The sequence below is a fragment of the Vulpes vulpes genome, chromosome 2 (assembly GCF_048418805.1).
Source record: "Vulpes vulpes isolate BD-2025 chromosome 2, VulVul3, whole genome shotgun sequence".
In the NCBI taxonomy this organism is placed as follows: Eukaryota; Metazoa; Chordata; class Mammalia; order Carnivora; family Canidae; genus Vulpes; species Vulpes vulpes.
The window spans coordinates 103,052,793-103,072,123 of NC_132781.1; the positions used below are offsets into that span (position 1 = coordinate 103,052,793).

Below are 19,331 nucleotides of genomic sequence, written 5' to 3' on the forward strand. Positions count from 1 at the left end.
TTCAGACATACAGGACTCAAACTTCTCTGCCATCCATCGTGCTGCAATCACACCTTCTTTAGCAACTTTGGACCCCCCCCCCCCAAGTTAACTCTTCTGTGGTACTGTCTTCAGACTTCTCTGTCCCACCTTCTCATTATTATCTCATCATCATTTAGTAATTCTTTGTATTTACTTCCACTGTTTAAAATACTATGTCATATCTGTCTTCTGATTGGACCCAGACTAATACAGAGGCCGGGGAGTTGCACTCTTTGGATTTGTCTTCTAGAGGATCTACCACAGAGAGCACAGTTGAACTGCAGCTCAAAATGTAGACAGCTGCTACATTTTCATATCCACCATAGCACTCACACCAAGGCCTCGTGTCTCTGGTAGGCTGTGTCCAGCCAATGACTTAGCACAGAAGGAATACTAAAACCAAGTCATTTCTGTCTCCCATAGGACCCCTCTACAGGCAAGCTTCTGATGGGGACTCAAGATCAGAAAACCCCAGGGGCCTGTGCTCTGATTCTCCAACGGGGCTTGCCCTAAGATCCACTGCACAGCTTTTCCCCACCACTGACACCATGAATAGCATAGGGTCTACTGGATCCTGTGACCAAAGCAGTGAGGACTCCTAAGCACAGCCTGCACCTGCTGCACAATTCATCTGCTCTGAGACCACTGAAGTCTTGCATTCTTTAGTTTCACCAAGGCGTATGGATGAAAGGAGTACTCAATGTAGGACAAGGTTTACCAACCTTGTACCATGGACATGGTGGACTGTTGTGGAGGCCTCTCTTGGGTATATTTACCAGCACTCCTGACATCGACCCACTAGATGCCAGCAACGTCCTCAGTTGTGAGGATCGGAAATGTCTCCGGACGAATCTATTGTTAGCAGTGTCTGTAGCTAATAATACTGCATTGTATACTTAAACTTTGCTAAGAGGGTAGAGCTTACATTAAGTGTTCTTACCAATTAATTAATTAATTAATTAATTAATAAGAGCAGGAAGAAACTTTGGGAGGTGATGGGTAGGACTATGGCTTTAAGGCACTGATGATTTCACAGAGGTCTATACTTATCCACAAACTCACTGAATTCGATACATTAAGTACGTACAGCTTTTGACATGTCAAAAAACATGTCTCCAGACGCTGCCAAATGCTCCCTGAGGAGCAGAATTCTTCTCCCACCACCCCACCCCCAACGCATTGAGAATTAGTGGTATAAAATATGCTACCTCCAGAACCGAAAGACGTCTCCCAGTTTCTGTCTTTGTGAAAAGGTATTCAAAATGTGGCAATTTTTCTTTCACTCCTGTGGGAATTTCCTGGCATGCCCAATAGATGCCTCAAAACTTCACGGATATGTCAATTCATGCCGTCTTACCAAGGGCCCAAAGCGTCATAGCCTCTTACGCTCCTCATGTCAAATTAGCATGGTGTTAATATGATAGGCCAATGAGGTATTCTGGGGATGTTCAAATGGTCTAGCTCCATGAGTTAATAAAACGCTGAGGCAAATGAAATGAATGGACACTTTGCCTATACTCTATGAATATGAACTATTTCTGATTCACTAGCGGAATAGAAAAGAATCCATTTGCCAAATCAGTGGTGACATACCATGTACCTGACGTCTTATCAATCTGTTCTGGAAGCAATAAGAGGCGCACAATAACTATGACTGGAACTACTCTTTGTTTAAGTTGACAGTAACTACAGATATTTGCCACAATCTCTCCAGTCTCTGAATGGGCCAGACTAGTGAATCAAGCAGAAATGTGATAGAGCTCACCAGCCTTTCATCCTTTAGCACTATCCCACTGCATCTCTGCTAGGATGCAGGGTTGTTTTTGGTTTACCCTACCAAATGAAGGCTTGGAGACAGTTTCAGAGGTTTCTGCTTGGACTCTCTAAAAATTTTTTTTTATCAATTATATTTCCTTATTCAGGAGAGACACAGAAAGAAAGGCAGAGACATAGGGAGAGGGAGAAGCATGCTCCCTGCTGGGAGCCCTATGTGGGGCTCAATACCCGGACTCTGGCATCATGCTCTGAGCTAAAAAAACTCACAATTTTAACAAGAAACACTTTTAGCTACTGTAAAATCATACAGTAAAAAACTATTGCAAATGACATCAATCTATATTACAAAGGATTCTGAATTATACTATATAAAGTTCTTCACCTTATCCTATCAGAGTAATTGTTTTCTAGCTAACCGATCACATGCTGACATTTTTCACTATACTTATAAATACTCTTCTTATTAAGTTAAACTTTCTGCCTTGAGAAATTGTTACCATTCTTGACCAAATACTAAGATTCACAAAACAAAAAACAAAAAACAAAAAACAAAAAACTTTACCTTTTAGCGGGGTCAACTGCATTTATATTTGCTTTTTCTACTAAAAATTCCACAATTTTCTCTTTTTTTTCATTTACAGCAACTAAAAGTGGTGTGAGGCCATCCTGTAGGAGTGCAAACAAAATTTATATTTTACAAAATTACATATTTGGATAATGAATCATAAAAATTCTGAACGATCCTGTAACTTAAACATGTAACATAGAATGTAAATAAAATTAGCCCCTTCGTTCTCAACCCTCCATGGTTTCACCACCTGCTCCTTCTTTTTAAAATACGGCTTTCTCGGGGATCCTGGGTGGCTCAGTTGGTCAAGCATCTGCTTTCAGCTCATGAGCTCAGGTCATGATCCCAGGGTCTCAGGATGGAGTCCCACCTTGGGCTCCCTCTGCAGCAAAGAGCCAGCTTCTCCCTCTCCCTCTGCCCCTCCCCTCCACTTGTGCTCTCTCTCCTGCTTGCTCGCTCTCTGTCTCTCTCAAAAACATAAACTCTTTTTAAAAAGTAAAATAAAAATAATAAAATAGACCTCCTCTGCCTCTTCAACAGATTACCTGCAGTCATTCCACAAACTCGCTTCAATCATTGCCTGGCTCCAAGAATCTTTGCTTCTCTCACAATATATATCATGGTTATTTTATTCCACACCATCTAAACCAAAAGCTTCTAGAGGGGAGGGGTTATTTTTTATCTCTGTGTCTCCACTCTCTAAAACACAGTAGTAAATATTTAAAGTATTGTTATTGATTTTAATGGAGATCTCCGGAGTAGTGTTTCTTCAATTATATTACAAAGAACACATGATTTGCAAGAGATACTGTGCCCCAAAAGAAAGATTCAATGATCATCTAAGTTTGTGAAATATTACAAAACTGCACTATACAACTAGCACAAATGAATTCCATTTACATTTGCTTATCCCCATTTGACAATTCCTTCTTTTGTAGCAAACATTAATACTTGAGAAATAAGAGTTCCCAGGGATATAGTTTTAAGAACTTTCCAATTAAGGTAAGGGTTTTCTCCAGGTTGTACAAACTTGCTGGATTCTCATCTCTCAATGGTATGGGGATCCCAGATGTCAACATAAAACACTCCAGCTCCAAATGAGTCACTAAGGAGATGGACTCTGAATGAAAAGAGATAGGTTTCAGGGCAGCTGGGTTGCGTAGCCAGTTGAGTGACTCTTGGTTTTGTCTCACGTGTGATCTCAGGGTCGTGGGATCCAGCCCCACGTTGGATTCGGGGCTCCCCTGGCACTCAGCACCAAGACTGTTTAAGACACTCTCTCTCCCTCTCCGCCTCCCCCACCCCCACAAGCCTGTGCATGTGTGTGCTGTCTCTCTAAAATACTTAAATAAATCTTTTAAAAATTAAAAACAAAAGTAAAAAAATAAAAATAAAAGAAACAAGCTTCAAATGAATTTGGACCACTTAATACTAAATAATCTTTGGTAAAGGTGGGCACACAATGAGATGAGCACTCGGTGTTATTCTTTATGTGGGCAAAATGAACTCCAATAAAAAATTTGGGGTTTTTTTGGTTTAAAATAAAAAATAAAAACAATAAAATATTAAAAATAAATAACTAAATAAATAATCCTTGGACTTTCTCCTACTATACCACATTAAAGTTTTATCTTAACTGTTAGAAGGCTCAGTATGAGATTTTTTCATTTTTACCCTTTTATTCAAATTCATTTCCATATAGCGTACTATTAGTTTCAGAGGTAGAAGTCAGTGGTTCCTCAGTCTTATGTAACACCCAAGACTCATTCCATCACGTGCCCTCCTTAATGTCCATCACCCAGTTATCCCATCCTCCCACTCCACCCCTCCAGTGACCTTCAGTTTGGCTCCTATGATTAAGAATCTCATATGGTTTGTCTCCCTCAGTCTCTCTGGTTTAACTTTTTCTCTTCTTTCCCTTCTCCTCTCTCTTGTTTCTTAAGATCCACATATAAATGAGATCATATGATAATTGCCTTTCTCTGACTGAGTTAGGGTATTATGCTAAGTAAAATAAGTCAATGAGATTTTATTCTCAACTATACTCATTCTGAGAACCTAATGCACATCTACTTCTAAAAAAACCTGTTTGTATTCTAGTTTCTATTATCATTGCTATTTATGATTATTTTATAATTTAGACTAAGTGTAAATCAGAAAAAAAAATGACATGACTTACCAATAAAAATTCTAATACTAGATGAGCACTGGGTGTTTAAATGTTGGGAAACTGAGTTTAAGAAAAAACTATTATTCAAAAATTCTAATACTGCTTTATACGGATTATTTTTACTATAATAAAACCTACCATAAAAATTGCGTATTTAGGGAATAATACCAAGGAGAAAGAGAACACTGTCTGAAATATGCATAATCTATCCAAGGAGAACCAGGATTAACCTCATATGGCTTGCAGATATTCCAAAAGGAACGTGATTACTGTACATTTAAAGAAAAAATGGTTTTCAAAAAAAATCTTTTAAATTTTAACTTGGAAAATTCATCCTGAGGCAGAGGGTGACTCAGTGGTTGAGCATGGTGATCCCAGGGTCCTGGGATCGAGCCCACATCAGCATCCCCATAGAGAGCCTGCTTCCCCCTGTGCCTAGCTCTCTGCCTCTCTCTGTGTGTCTCTCTTCAATTACTGAATAAAGTAATGAAAAAAATAAGGAGACGAAGAAACAGAAAATTCAATCCCAATCCTAAGAAATTAACATAAAATACAAAATATATATTATAAATTAATATGGAGTGTCTTGAAAATCTTGAAATCTTTGTCAACATATACCATAAAACAGGAATGGTAAACTCAATGCTTATGGAGGCAAAGCAGGTGACACGAGTCAGTGAAGAACCTAGTCGGGGACATGAGCAAACTGGAGACACACGCCTCATATAAAGGGACAGCCTCTGCACAGCATACCAAACAGCAGCATGGGCTGAAGGTACCAGAAGTGATCTATAAGAAAAGCTCAAAATCCAGAGTTCTACATGCGTGTCATAATTTTAAATGTTAGCTCAACTGACAGTGGAAACTAAATACATCTGGGGGCCACATTTAGTCTATAGCCTACTTGTGTTTTTCTATTTGCTGTGACTGTTTCCAATGGCTGTGCGTAAAACAAATACTTGGACATCAAACCTTTCCTAAAGCATCAGGATCATGTTTTCCCAACAAATTAGGCCCCACCTTCTAAGGAAAATTGCTGTGAAGACTCATTAACACCTACTGTCAGAATTTTCCAATGCTTGTTTCAACTACAATCTATTTGTATTTACTTCCCTCAGATTGCTAGCCGAACAGACAGGAGTTCAGAGGAATGCTGAAGCAAAGTTATTAAAACAATTACCATCTGTATTGTCACTAACTACATGCTGAATGTTTAACACAGTAGTGACTATGCCAGGGCCCTATGAATTTGAAAGACATCCTAAGATAGTCTATCGCACGCTTCAACTAAAAAGGAAGGTTCACGGATTTCTACTGCTGCAATTGGGAAAACCCTGCTTCTAATAACAGAATGGTAGCAAAACATGTAAAATCTTTAAACGGTCAGACTCTACTTATTAAAAGACTACTCATAAAGACTTCCCATCTGGGTGCCGGTGAATGACTGATAGTTGGAAGAAAAGGTAATTATTTTTCAAGCCAACAGAGATGACCAATAATTTTCATCTGTAATTCTCAAAGAGATACAGACAGATGAAACGCTAATGTTGGAGAGAGTGGAAGGAAGTAGCCAGTATCAAACATCAGTTGTTTTTTATTTTACATCTCCAAATTTGTATATGTATACCTACCCATTCAGTAGTTCTTAGCCAAGAGTTGTATCAGAATCTCAAAAAACTACTTCCAAATTTCTGCGTACACACGTTATTGGATTCACTCCGTCGAAATCTTCACGGGACAGTTTTGGCTTGTAAATTCTTTTAAAGCTCCCTAGCTGACTGTGATTCACCAGCACAAGTCTAGCTGAGAACTAGCACAGTACACAACCATGTCAGTCCCCTCTTTCACCTACGTGGCCAATTCTCCCTATCACTTAAGGATTCAGACAAAAACAGAAATGAGTCACTTATCAAACCTTCATTCAATTTCCATGGCTAGAGGTAGAACAAGGAGTAGTAAACTCAAAATGCAACTTGATTCCATTATTTACACTCTCCTTACTTCCTTCCCATCAAGACATTCTAGATTTGCAAGCAGAGTTTAGACTCTTACCTAAGTGGCTATAACTGCAAAATACTATACTGTGTTCTTTCCTCTTCTTCTCCAGTTTTTGGTTTTTTAAGATTTCTATTTATTTAATCATGAGAGACCGAGAGAGAGAGAGAGAGAGAGAGAGGCAGAGACACAGGCAGAGGGAGAAGCAGGCTCCTGCATTCAAGGAGTGCCATGTGGGACTCGATTCGGGAGACCACGGGATCATGCCCTGAGCCGAAGGCAATTAGCTTAGACAATTATTTCAAAATATTTTCATCCAGGAAATGCTTGAGCTTCCAAATACGAAAAATCGACCCTATCTATGGCACACAACAGAGTTTCTGCAAGGGCAGCGACTGAAGGTAATGCACGTCAAAGAAAGCACAGGGAGCCTGGCAAGTGTGGTCAGCACCAGCTCCCCATGGACACCTACCACCCCACTGAGGAACTACATAGGCTGAGCAGGAGCTACTCTCCGGAATGGGAGGCCTCAACGTGGTACGTGGCTGGCAGAGTGGCTACCAGGGCAAGTAGATGCCCCCTGTAGGATGTCATGACCTGATCCCCCTGCTCTCATCTTCTGAACCTTAGGGCCTAGAGCGCCCAAGGCCTATTACAACCTGCTGCTTTCTCCTCCCATTTACATTCACCCAAGCTACTCCTCTGGGTCATGGTCTCCTACTCATCCCCAGAAGCATCCAATTCCTAAGCCCCTGCACAGCTTTCAGCCTCCACCATCACCACACTCCCCTCTAGGCCTTCAATCCTTTGTGGGCTCTGAGGGCACCATCTACACCCAGGCACCAATGGGAAGATTTTCTTTCTGGCGTGGAAGGGTGGCTAGCAGTCAAAATGCTGCCTTTCTTCAGGCATTACTTTTTTCTTTCCCTCCCTCTGCCTCGGTTTTGCAGTTCTTTCCAGGATGACAGGACCTGCTGTATAAAATTCAGTGCCGATGTCTTCATATATATATGTACCTATGTACATATAAGTGTACATGTACAAGAAAAAACATTTGCAGCTATTTTTATTTATTTACTTATTTACTTACTTACTTATTTATTTATTTTGTAAATTACTTTGTTAAAAAAAGTTGACCTGTACCTTGTTTTTGATCTCCATATTTCCTTTCCTTAAAAGTACTTTCTGTGCTATTGTGACATTCTCCCCTAATGCCGCATAATGGAGAGCAGTGTTGCCCTTGTTGTCTTTTAGGTCAGGATTAGCACCGTGTTTCAGCAGAATATCTACACATGCCTCTTCTTGGGATTGTACAGCCTGTGACCATTACAACAAGAAACAGAATGTAAATTCTGGGAACTTAAAGGAAACATGCCACAAGTTTCACCAATGAGTTATGTTTAAATGCAACAAATGTTCATTCCAAGGACTTCAGTCCAATCCATCTCAGGCAGACATAGCTGTGACCACCCACCTTCAGTAGAGCGGTCGTGTTTTCACTATCACGGAGGTTTAGCTGGCATTTCCGATCTACCAGGAGCTTCACCATATCTTCATGGCCATTGGCACAGGCCAAGTGCAGAGCACTCCTGTGAGCATGAAAGGACTTGTCAGGAAATTACAGTATACCTTTTCAAAACATTCAAATTAATTCATAGAATTGAAAATGTTAAATACTATGTTATTCTCATGACTCCAAAACAAAGAATTAGTTTACTTTGGAAGAAAGTACAATATTTATTAGTGATTCTTCACCGCTCTATTAAAAGAGCAGCCTATCTGTTTAGGAAGAGCATGACCTCAGGAAGCAGCTCAACCTGGGTTTGATTCCCACTTTAACTCTGTCACTTCACAGTGACCACTTAGCCTTATCAGAATTTCCTCATCCACAAAATGGGCATAAAAATAGTTATCTCAGGTCACCTGTCTGGCTCACTCTGAAGAGCATGTCACTTGATCTCGGGAGCCAGGGGTTCGAGACCCCTGTTGGTTATAGAGGTTACGAAACAATAGTAATAATAAATAAAATAAAAAGTAGTTATCTCACAAGACCTCTTGTCGTGATCCTTAAATGAGGATCCATGCAAAGCGTTTAGAATACTAGTTCCTAGCACAAATATTATTATAGCTATTACTACAACTTACAAAGACCCACTACAATTAGGTAAAATGATCCAATTATGCCTACTTTGCAGCTACATTTAAGGATGAGCACGAATACTCTATTTCAATGATTCCAAGATGCTCATTTTGTCACCTTTTAATATCTCTGACATCGGAATCCAATTTCCAATTCAAAATGTCTTAAAACTATAACTGGCATGATTTTTAAAAATTTCCTCTTGGTACATAAATAGTGGGGCATCATACAATCTACGGTGTGCCTTAAGTGAAATAATGACATACACAACAGGTCTGCTGCACTTCTAGTCCCATGCCTGGAATTACATTGTTCAAGAACTAAAATAATTTTCAGTAGTTGAAAGCACATTACGGGTAAAAGAGATTAAAATAACAAAAGAATATTTTTAAGTAATTCTTAGTTTGGTTTTCAAGGAAGTTTGAGCAAAGGAAGCTCGGATTTCAAATAAACGGGCACAGCTCATTTTAGTTATTTGGAGGGGGGATGTGCGGAAACTCATTTTATTAAGCATTTCAATTAATAGAAAAATGTTTAGAATCATAGAAATCAAGTATTTCCAATTACCAATATTAGTATTTAATATTATTGAAATGTCAAAAGGGCAGGTAAAGGTAATCTTTCACAATTTCTGAACTTCAGAAATGTTTTCCTTTGACAGGAAGTTCCAAGGAAAAGCTTCAGGTGAGATTAAGTCCTAATACTTCCATTTAAAATTTCTCACCTTAGGGGCACCCGGGTGGCTCAGTTGATTGAGTGTCCAACTTTTGGTTTTGGCTCAGGAGGATCTCAAAGTCGTAAGACGGAGCCCCACATTAGGCTCCATGCTCAGGGTGGAGTTTGCTTGGGTTCCTCTCTCTCCCCCTGTCCCTCCCCTCTCCCATGACCCTCTCTCTCCCTTTAAAATAAATACATCTTTTAACTTTTACAAAATAAAATAAAATAAAATCTCATCTTAGGAGTGCCTGGCTGGCTCAGTCAGTAGAGCATGTGTCCTGAAACGTCAAGCCCCACGTTGGGTGGAGAGATTACACTTTACAATGAAAGCTTTAAAACCTAAATACATAAAATTTCTCATCTTGCTCATACTGGGCAACATGAAGTCTTTTTAAGATTGAAAAGATCCTGAGTAGACTATGTCTGCTACATAACCCGTGTTCAGGATCTGTTTGAGAAATAAATGGACTGAAGAATAAATACATTTGGAGAGTTCGATAGTTTTTAAAGATTTATCTATTTCTTTGAGAAAGAGAGAATACATGAGTGCGGTGAAGGGCACAGGGAGAGGGAGACATGTATCATCAAGTGCAAGCTCACAAGGGGAGAACAATTCATATTCCCTAGATGAAATGAAAACCCGTTTCTGCATGCCTCATAATCCTCCCAGTTGGCCCAGCCTTACATTTACATTTCCTTTATTCTTATTTTTTGCTGTTATTCCCCAATTGAATCTTTAATCAATCCAAGATTTAGTTTGCAGTGTGGTGCAACAATTAAGTTTTGTTTTGTTTGTTTTTTGTTTTTTTTGTTTTGTTTTTCTGAGAGAGAGGGAGGGACAGAGGGTGAGAGAGAGAGAGAGAGAGATGGAGGAACAGGAGCTAAAATCAACAAACACAAAAAATAAAAATAAACAGAGGCTTAACCAACTGAGCCACACGGGCGCCCACGCCCCAACATTTAAGAACTGTTTAAAAAAACAGCTATTTGCTTCTTCTAAATAACCCATCTTTTCTCACCTAGCTTAAAATGCCACTTTATCATAAATTCTGTTATGTTTTTATTTTTCTGGGTTTTACAATGGATTCAATTGACCAGTTGCCTTGTATCAATCAGTACTCTAGTATTTTAACTGCTTTATACATATGCTTTAGTATCCAATGCAGGTCCATAGTTCCCCTTCTTAATCTTCTCTTTCAGTATTCTCTTGGCAATATTTACGTCTGTTACTGGAGATGAATTTTTAATCACTATGCTAAATTTGAAGAATTCATGGAGAGAATTTGTAATTAGGTGAAGACAATTAATGTTAACAGAATCAATCTCCCTGAATCAGTGTATTTAGATGCACGTTATGTCTTTGCTTTTACGTCTTATTTGACATCCCTCCTTAGCTTCCAGGAGGTTTTTTTTACCATATGTAAATCCTGCATACACTTCGTGATGTATTTATATCCTGGCTTTTTCTTTTTTCTAATGAAATGATATATTTTCCCATTGTAACTTCTAAGTGGTCACTCTTTTGATATCTGTGTATTTATTTGGTAATGAGAGTAAAGTACCTTATAAACTACATGCTTGTTAACAAAAGTTGGGAGTTTCTCGAAGATACTCAGGGAAGGCACGAATTGGATGGGAAAGATTTCACCAGAAAGATCCACATCGAAGAATGGTATGATGTGGTTGAAAAACAAATCAAGTAAAATACAAACAGGATAGGCTATTCATATTTATGTGTATGTGATACACACACACACACACACACACACACAGAGGCTGTATACGAATGTCTACAGAAACTCCTTTTAATGTGGTGGTAATTGATCCATTAATTAATTACAACCGGACTACACGCGGTATTGTGGGTGAGGCAGATAGAAAAAAGCAGGGGCAAACCCACGACAACAGCTAATACAAAACTAGCTACCCCCAAACTCACCAGATTCCTATTACATTTGTTAATGATTTTAAGGACTAACCAAAGTAGGAGCCGCCCCTGACTGGCTTAGTTGATACAATATGCAACTCTTGGTCTTGGGGTTGTGAGTTTAAGCCTTCCATTGGGACTATAGCCTGCTTAGAAAAGGGAGGGGGTGGGGGCTTAGTCAGGCATCTGCCTTCAGCTCAGATCAGGATCTGAGGGTCCTGGGATCAAGCCCCATATCAGGCTACCTGGTCGGTGGGGAACCTGCCTCTCCCTCTCCCTTTGTTGCTCCTTATCCTGGTTTGTTCTCTCTCTGTCAAATAGATCAATAAAAAGTTTAAAAAAAAAAAGAAAGAAAAGAAATTGACCAACAAAACCTAACAGAAGCCACTGTTGGCACAAGATGCACCAGCAAAATTGGGAAGTTTGGTGTGTTTTTACAGCAAGACAAATGCATAGATACAAGTGTAGGCACTTATTTCAGAGGCCATTTTGTGTGTGTGTCATTTTGTGTGTGTAGGTGGCATGATTTGACAGGAAGTAGTTTGGAATGAGCAACCTAGAAACTAAGGGGGTCTGCATCCTCAGAAACTGCTGCTGGAATGAACTACAGAACTCTGGAGACCACTAGGGTCCCTTCTGAGAGGGTGGCTAGTTCCAGGGCAGATCATGTTCATTGGTGGAAGAGCAATGAACAAAAACAAAGGAACAACAACAAGAAACCATTTCTTGGCCCCATTCAGCTTAGCTAGACCAAATGGTATTGGTGCGTGTGAATGATTGCAACTATGAGCATCAAGCATTTGTCTCTTACAGGTGCCAGCTAGAAAATTATCTTTTGTCCCCTTAGAATTCCCCAGGGTGACTTATGAGACCAGTAGAGGCTCTCTGTAGTGACAATTGAATAGAAGACTGACATTTCCTAACGCAACCTGCGATGAGAGGCAACGGCATTACTAGGCTATAAGGAGACAGGAACTCCACACCAGGACTCCAGGTAAGTTGAAGAATATGGTTGACTGTAGTGTTTTTGTATAGATCAGAGATACTCAAAGCGTATATGGTAGTCCAACTCTGAGCTTCTTTGTTCCTTGGTCAAATGCTAGGTGGATCCCCCAAAGACTTTCTCACAATCACCTGAAACCTAAGATTTCCAATTCCCAGACTTCTGTCGAAAACAATTTCGGATCTAGAACACACATCCTCTAGAAAGTTCCTGATTAGAACTCCCATCCCCATCTGAGTCTCATGTATGTCCTGGTTCAACTTAGCTGCATACTCATTTGGTAGTTACACCAATGAAAATAACAAAGTGTTAGAGTAATGTATGTTTTATGACGAAAAACAACTGAGATATGAATGCTTTACCAAATCCCTTAGCTCAGGTTTTCCAATTCTACTTCAGGGCTGTCATGAATGTCTCCTCCTTTTAAGAGTTGCCAAGAAATTCACCACACACTTTCCATAGGGGCACCTGGCTGGCTCAGTCCATTAAAAGGCTTCGTTAAGGGAATCCCGGGTGGCTCAGCGGTTTAGTACCTGCCTTTGGCACAGGGCGAGATCCTGGAGTCCCGGGATCGAGTCCCACGTCAGGCTCCCTGCATGGAGCCTGCTTCTCTCTCTGCCTGTGTCTCTGCCTCTCTCTCTCTCCTCTGTGTCTTTCATGAATAAATAAATAAAATCTTATAAAAATAAGGCTTCTTTAGCTCAGGTCAGGACTCAGGGGCCTTGGGGTTGCCCTGCCTCCAGCTCTCTGCTCAGCAGGGAGTCTACTTCTCCCCCTTCCTCGGTCTCCACCCCCATTTGTGTTCTCTCACACTCAAATAAATAAAAATCTTTTAAAAACAACCAACAGCTTTTCATAACTGGTTATTCATTCCTTTGGATGTCTCTTCCCTTGCAGTCCACTCTATCTCCTGAGGAAAACTGAAACTATGTCATAATTAAACCATGATGAGAATATGAGGTCTCCAGTGAGCTGAGGATGATCTAGGCCATAGTCTACTAAAAATCCCTGACCTGGGAGAACCACCTCAAAGGGACCACAAAATTAAATCAGAAAACCTGTATTCTGGCATTGTGGGAGTCAGTGAGGGAACAACAAACATGACATTGCGGTGTTCACGGAGTAGAGGCGAGTTTAATGCCACATTTAGGGTGAGCACAAAGGGCCTACGGAGTCATGTAAAAATAAGGGTAGTGAGTCAGGGATGGATGCGATATCAAAGCTAAAACTTAAAGAACGAATAGGGATTAGCCAGTGAAGAGGGAGAGAAGCACATTCCAAAAAGAAGGGATAGTGTATCAGTGAGGGTCCAAACAGGAGACAAACCACTTAGTAATTTCAACAGAGAATGTTTAATATAAAAAATGATGAACTATAACAGTAGATCAACTATAAAGATGAGAAAAGAAATCCAAATACCCTAAGGTGCAAGATTACCCAAGAAAGATTGCCCAAATGGGTAAATCCCAAGGCTGGGATTCAGGTCTCTTTGAAGGAGATGTCGGAACTGCAGTCAGAGTTGCCCTGCCAAAGCTAGTCCGTGCTACTCAGCATGCAAACAGGAACTACCCTTCAGGAGTGCAGGGAGTCCTGTCTGATAAATGGATGTATAGAGAGAGTCAGGGAACAATGAGCCCACCGACCAGCAGAGCAGTGCAAGGCCTCCAGTGTATCATATGCACATGCAGAAGGATGCAACAAAACCCTTAGGGATACAGCAGAGTTAAGACTAAGGACTGGATGCAGAGAGTGAGTAGGGTGTCAAGAGCATTTGCTAGGGGCATGGTATCCATTTTAGGAAGGTCACTGGCTGGGGCTGGGACTGCATGCTCTGCAGTGCACAGCTGGGAAGAGTACTTCTGATGCTGGTGAAGGGGGCGCGGCAAGGGAGGAGGAGAAAGGAAGGAGATAGGAAGAAGAGAAGAAGAAGGAAAGGAGGAGGAGAAGGAGGAGGAGAACACAAAGACGATGAAGATGAAGATGAAGATGAAGATGAAAGAAGACGAAGAAGAAGAAGGGAAGCAAACCGGAACGTGGGCCAGGGCCAGTGCTCAATCTCCAGGCTAACAGGAACAACCCTCTGGGACACCAATGAGTTGAGGTTGGTAATCGGATGCACAGAGGAAGTCAGACATACAGGACTCAAACTTCTCTGCCATCCATCGTGCTGCAATCACACCTTCTTTAGCAACTTTGGACCCCCCCCCCCAAGTTAACTCTTCTGTGGTACTGTCTTCAGACTCCTCTGTCCCACCTTTTCATTACTATCTCATCATCATTTAGTAATTCTTTGTATTTACTTCCACTGTTTAAAATACTATGTCATATTTGTCTTCTGATTGGACCCAGACTAAGATAGAGGCCAGGGAGTTGCACTCTTTGGATTTGTCTTCTAGAGGATCTACTACAGAGAGCACAGTTGAACTGCAGCTCAAAATGTAGACAGCTGCTACAAGGTTTCCCAACCTTGTACCATGGACATGGTGGACTGTTGTGGAGGCCTCTCTTGGGTATGTTTACCAGCACTCCTGACATCGACCCACTAGATGCCAGCAACGTCCTCAGTTGTGAGGATCGGAAATGTCTCCGGACGAATCTATTGTTAGCAGTGTCTGTAGCTAATTATACTGCATTCTATACTTAAACTTTGCTAAGAGGGTAGAGCTTACGTTAAGTGTTCTTAACAATTAATTAATTAATTAATTAATAAGAGCAGGAAGAAACTTTGGGAGATGATGGGTAGGACTATGGCTTTAAGGCACTGATGATTTCACAGAGGTCTCTACTTATCCACAAACTCACTGAATTCAATACATTAAGTATGTACAGCTTTTGACATGTCAAAAAACATGTCTCTAGACACTGCCAAATGCTCCCTGAGGAGCAGAATTCTTCTCCCACCACCCCACCCCCAACGCATTGAGAATTAGTGGTATAAAATATGCTACCTCCAGAACCGAAAGACGTCTCCCAGTTTCTGTCTTTGTGAAAAGGTATTCAAAATGTGGCAATTTTTCTTTCACTCCTGCGGGAATATCCTGGCATGCCCACTAGATGCCTCAAAACTTCACGGATATGTCAATTCATGCCGTCTTACCAAGGGCCCAAAGCGTCATAGCCTCTTACGCTCCTCATGTCAAATTAGCATGGTGTTAATATGATAGGCCAATGAGGTATTCTGGGGATGTTCAAATGGTCTAGCTCCATGAGTTAATAAAACGCTGAGGCAAATGAAATGAATGGACACTTTGCCTATACTCTATGAATATGAACTATTTCTGATTCACTAGCGGAATAGAAAAGAATGCATTTGCCAAATCAGTGGTGACATACCATGTACCTGACGTCTTATCAATCTGTTCTGGAAGCAATAAGAGGCGCACAATAACTATGACTGGAACTACTCTTTGTTTAAGTTGACAGTAACTACAGATATTTGCCACAATCTCTCCAGTCTCTGAATGGGCCAGACTAGTGAATCAAGCAGAAATGTGATAGAGCTCACCAGCCTTTCATCCTTTAGCACTATCCCACTGCATCTCTGCTAGGATGCAGGGTTGTTTTTGGTTTACCCTACCAAATGAAGGCTTGGAGACAGTTTCAGAGGTTTCTGCTTGGACTCTCTAAATTTTTTTTTATCAATTATATTTCCTTATTCAGGAGAGACACAGAAAGGCAGAGACATAGGGAGAGGGAGAAGCAGGCTCCCTGCTGGGAGCCCCATGTGGGGCTCAATACCCGGACTCTGGCATCATGCTCTGAGCTAAAAAAACTCACAATTTTAACAAGAAACCCTTTTAGCTACTGTAGAATCATACAGAAAAAAAAACTATTGCAAATGACATCAATCTATATTACAAAGGATTCTGAATTATACTATACAATGTTCTTCACCTTATCCTGTCACAGTAATTTTTTTCTAGCTAACCAATCACATGCTGATATTTTTCACTATACTTATACTCTTCTTATTAAGTTAAACTTTCTGCCTTGAGAAATTGTTACCACTCTTGACCAAATACTAAGATTCACACACACACACAAAAAAAAAACCTTTACCGTTTAGCGTGGTCAACTGCATTTACATTTGCTTCTCCTAGTAAAAATTTCGCCATTTTCTCTTTTTTTTCATTTACAGCAACTAAAAGTGGTGTGAGGCCATCCTGTAGGAGTGCAAACAAAATTTAAAATTTACAAAATTACATATTTGGATAATGAATCATAAAAATTCTGAACGATCCTGTAACTTAAACATGTAACATAGAAAGTAAATAAAATTAGCCTCTTCGTTCTCAACCCTCCATGGTTTCACCACCTCCTCCTTCTTTTTATAATACGGCTTTCTCAGGGATCCTGGGTGGCTCAGTTGGTCAAGCATCTGCTTTCAGCTCATGAGCTCAGGTCATGATCTCAGGGTCTCAGGATGGAGTCCCACCTTGGGCTCCCTCTACAGCAAAGAGTCAGCTTATCCCTCTCCCTCTGCACCTCCCCTCCACTCGTGCTCTCTCTCCTGCTTGCTCACTCTCTGTCTCTCTCAAAAACATAAACTCTTTTTAAAAAGTAAAATAAAAATAATAAAATAGACCTCCTCTTCCTCTTCAACAGATAACCTGCAGTCATTCCACAAACTCGCTTCAAACATTGCCTGGCTCCAAGAATCTTTGCTTCTTTCACAATATATATCATGGTATACTCCAGTTATTTTATTCCACACCATCTAAACCAAAAGCTTCTAGAGGGGAGGCGTTATTTTCTATCTCTGTATCTCTACTCTCTAAAACATACTAGTAAATTTTAAAGTATTGTTATTGATTTTAATGGATAAATAAAAAACTTTAATAAAAAAAAAAGGAAGGTAGGAAGGAAGAAGTATGGTGAGGCTGGGTGGCTCAGTGGGTTAAGCAAAACTTTCTGGTTTTGGTCATGATCCCACTCCTGACTTCAAGCCCCATGCATCAGGCTACCTGGCTCAGTGGGAAGGCCTCTTCTTCCCCTACGTCTGCCTTTCCTCCCTACTCATGTTTGCTCTCTCTCTTATAAATACAATCTTCAAAAATAAAAAGTGTTGCTATTTAAAGCAAAAGCTTAGACAATTATTTCGAAATATTTTCATCCAGGACATGCTTGAGCTTCCAAATATGAAAAATCGACCCTATCTATGGCACACAACAGTGTTTCTGCAAGGGCAGTGACTGAAGGTAATGCACGTCAAAGAAAACACAGGGAGACTGGCAAGTGTGGTCAGCACCAGCTCCCCATGGACACCTACCACCCCACTGAGGAACTACATAGGCTGAGCAGGAGCTACCCTCTGGAATGGGAGGCCTCAACATGGTTATGTGGCTGGCAGAGTGGCTACCAGCACAAGTAGATACCCCCTGTACGATGTCATGACTTGATCCCCCTGCTCTCATCTTCTGAACCTTAGGGCCTAGAGCGCCCAAGGCCTATTACAACCTGCTGCTTTCTCCTCCCATTTACATTCACCCAAGCTACTCCTCTGGGTCACGGTCTGCTACTCATCCCCAGAAGCATCCATTTCCTAAGCCCCTGCACAGCATTCAGCCTCCATCATCACCACACTCCCCTCTAGGCCATCAATCCTTTGTGGGCTCTGAGGGCACCATCTACTCCCAGGCACTAAGGGGAAGATTTTCTTACTAGGGTGGAAGGGTAGCTAGCAGACAGAATGTTTCCTTTCTATATGCATTACTTTTCTCTTTCCCTCCCTCTGCCTTGGTTTGGAGGTGTTTCCATGATGATAGGACCTGCTGTGTAATATTCAATATCGATGTCTTCATATATTTATGTGCTTATGTACAAATATATGTACATATACATATAAAAAATCCTTTTGCAGCTACATTTATTTATTTTTTTACTGACTTATTTATTTATGATGTCAAATACGTTGTAAAAACAAGTTGACCTGTACCTTGTTTTTAGCCTCTATATCTCCTTTATTGTAAAGCAGCTTCCGTGCTATTGAGATATTTCCCTCATAGGACGCATAATGGAGAGCGGTGTTGCCCTTGAAATCCTTAGTATTTACATCAGCACCATTTTTGAGAAGAATATCTACACATGCCTCTTCTTGGCATTGTACAGCCTGTCAGCATTACAACAAGAAACAGAATGTAAATTCTGGGAACTTAAACGAAACATGCCACAAGTTTCACCATGAGTTATGTTTAAATGCAACAAATGTTCATTCCAAGGGCTTCAATCCAATCCACCTCAGGCAGACATAGCTGTGACCACCCACCTTCACGAGAGCTGTCCTGTTTTCTCCATCACGGAGGTTTAGCTCGCATTCCCACATCACCAGCTCCTTCACCATATCTACAGAGCCAATGGCACAGGCCAAGTGGAGAGGAGTCCTGTGAGCGTGAAAGGACTGGTCAGGAAATTACAGTGTACCTTTTCAAAACATTCAAACTAATTCATAGAATTGTAAATGTTAAATACTATGTTATTCTCATGACTCCAACACAAAGATTTAGTTTTCTTTGGAAGAAAGTACAATATTTATTAGTGATATTCACCATTCTATTAAAAGAGCAGCCTATCTGTTTAGGAAGAGCATGATCTCAGGAAGCAGCTCAACCTGGGTTTGATTCCCACTTTAACTCTGTCGCTTCACAGTGACCACTTAGCCTTATCACAATTTCCTCATCCACAAAATGGGCATAAAAATAGTTATCTCAGGTCACCTGTCTGGCTCACTCTGAAGAGCATGTCACTTGATCTCGGGAGCCAGGGGTTCGAGACCCCTGTTGGTTATAGAGGTTACGAAACAATAATAAATAAATTAAAAGGTAGTTATCTCACAAGACCTCTTGTCGTGATCTTTAAATGAGGATCCATGCAAAGCGTTTAGAATACTAGTTCCTAGCACAAATATTATTATAGCTATTACTACAACTTACAAAGACCCACTACAATTAGGTAAAATGATCCAATTATGCCTACTTTGCAGCTACGTTTAAGGATGAGCATGAATACTCTATTTCA

General features: G+C 40.6%; 1 protein-coding gene across 2 annotated transcripts in view; it reads right to left on the bottom strand.

Moving 5' to 3' along the window:
* Positions 1-19,331, bottom strand: part of LOC140595956 (uncharacterized) — a 180,106-nt gene that overhangs the window by 124,395 nt on the left and 36,380 nt on the right. For both annotated transcript variants that reach the window (XM_072742400.1, XM_072742394.1), the window contains exons 2-7: positions 18,583-18,697; positions 18,253-18,426; positions 16,377-16,480; positions 8,005-8,119; positions 7,674-7,847; positions 2,360-2,463 (exon numbers count right to left, since the gene is read on the bottom strand). In XM_072742400.1, the coding sequence (XP_072598501.1) occupies positions 2,360-2,463; positions 7,674-7,847; positions 8,005-8,119; positions 16,377-16,480; positions 18,253-18,426; positions 18,583-18,657 (746 nt within the window). In that variant the 5' untranslated portion in view covers positions 18,658-18,697. The remainder of the gene's footprint in view (positions 1-2,359; positions 2,464-7,673; positions 7,848-8,004; positions 8,120-16,376; positions 16,481-18,252; positions 18,427-18,582; positions 18,698-19,331) is intronic.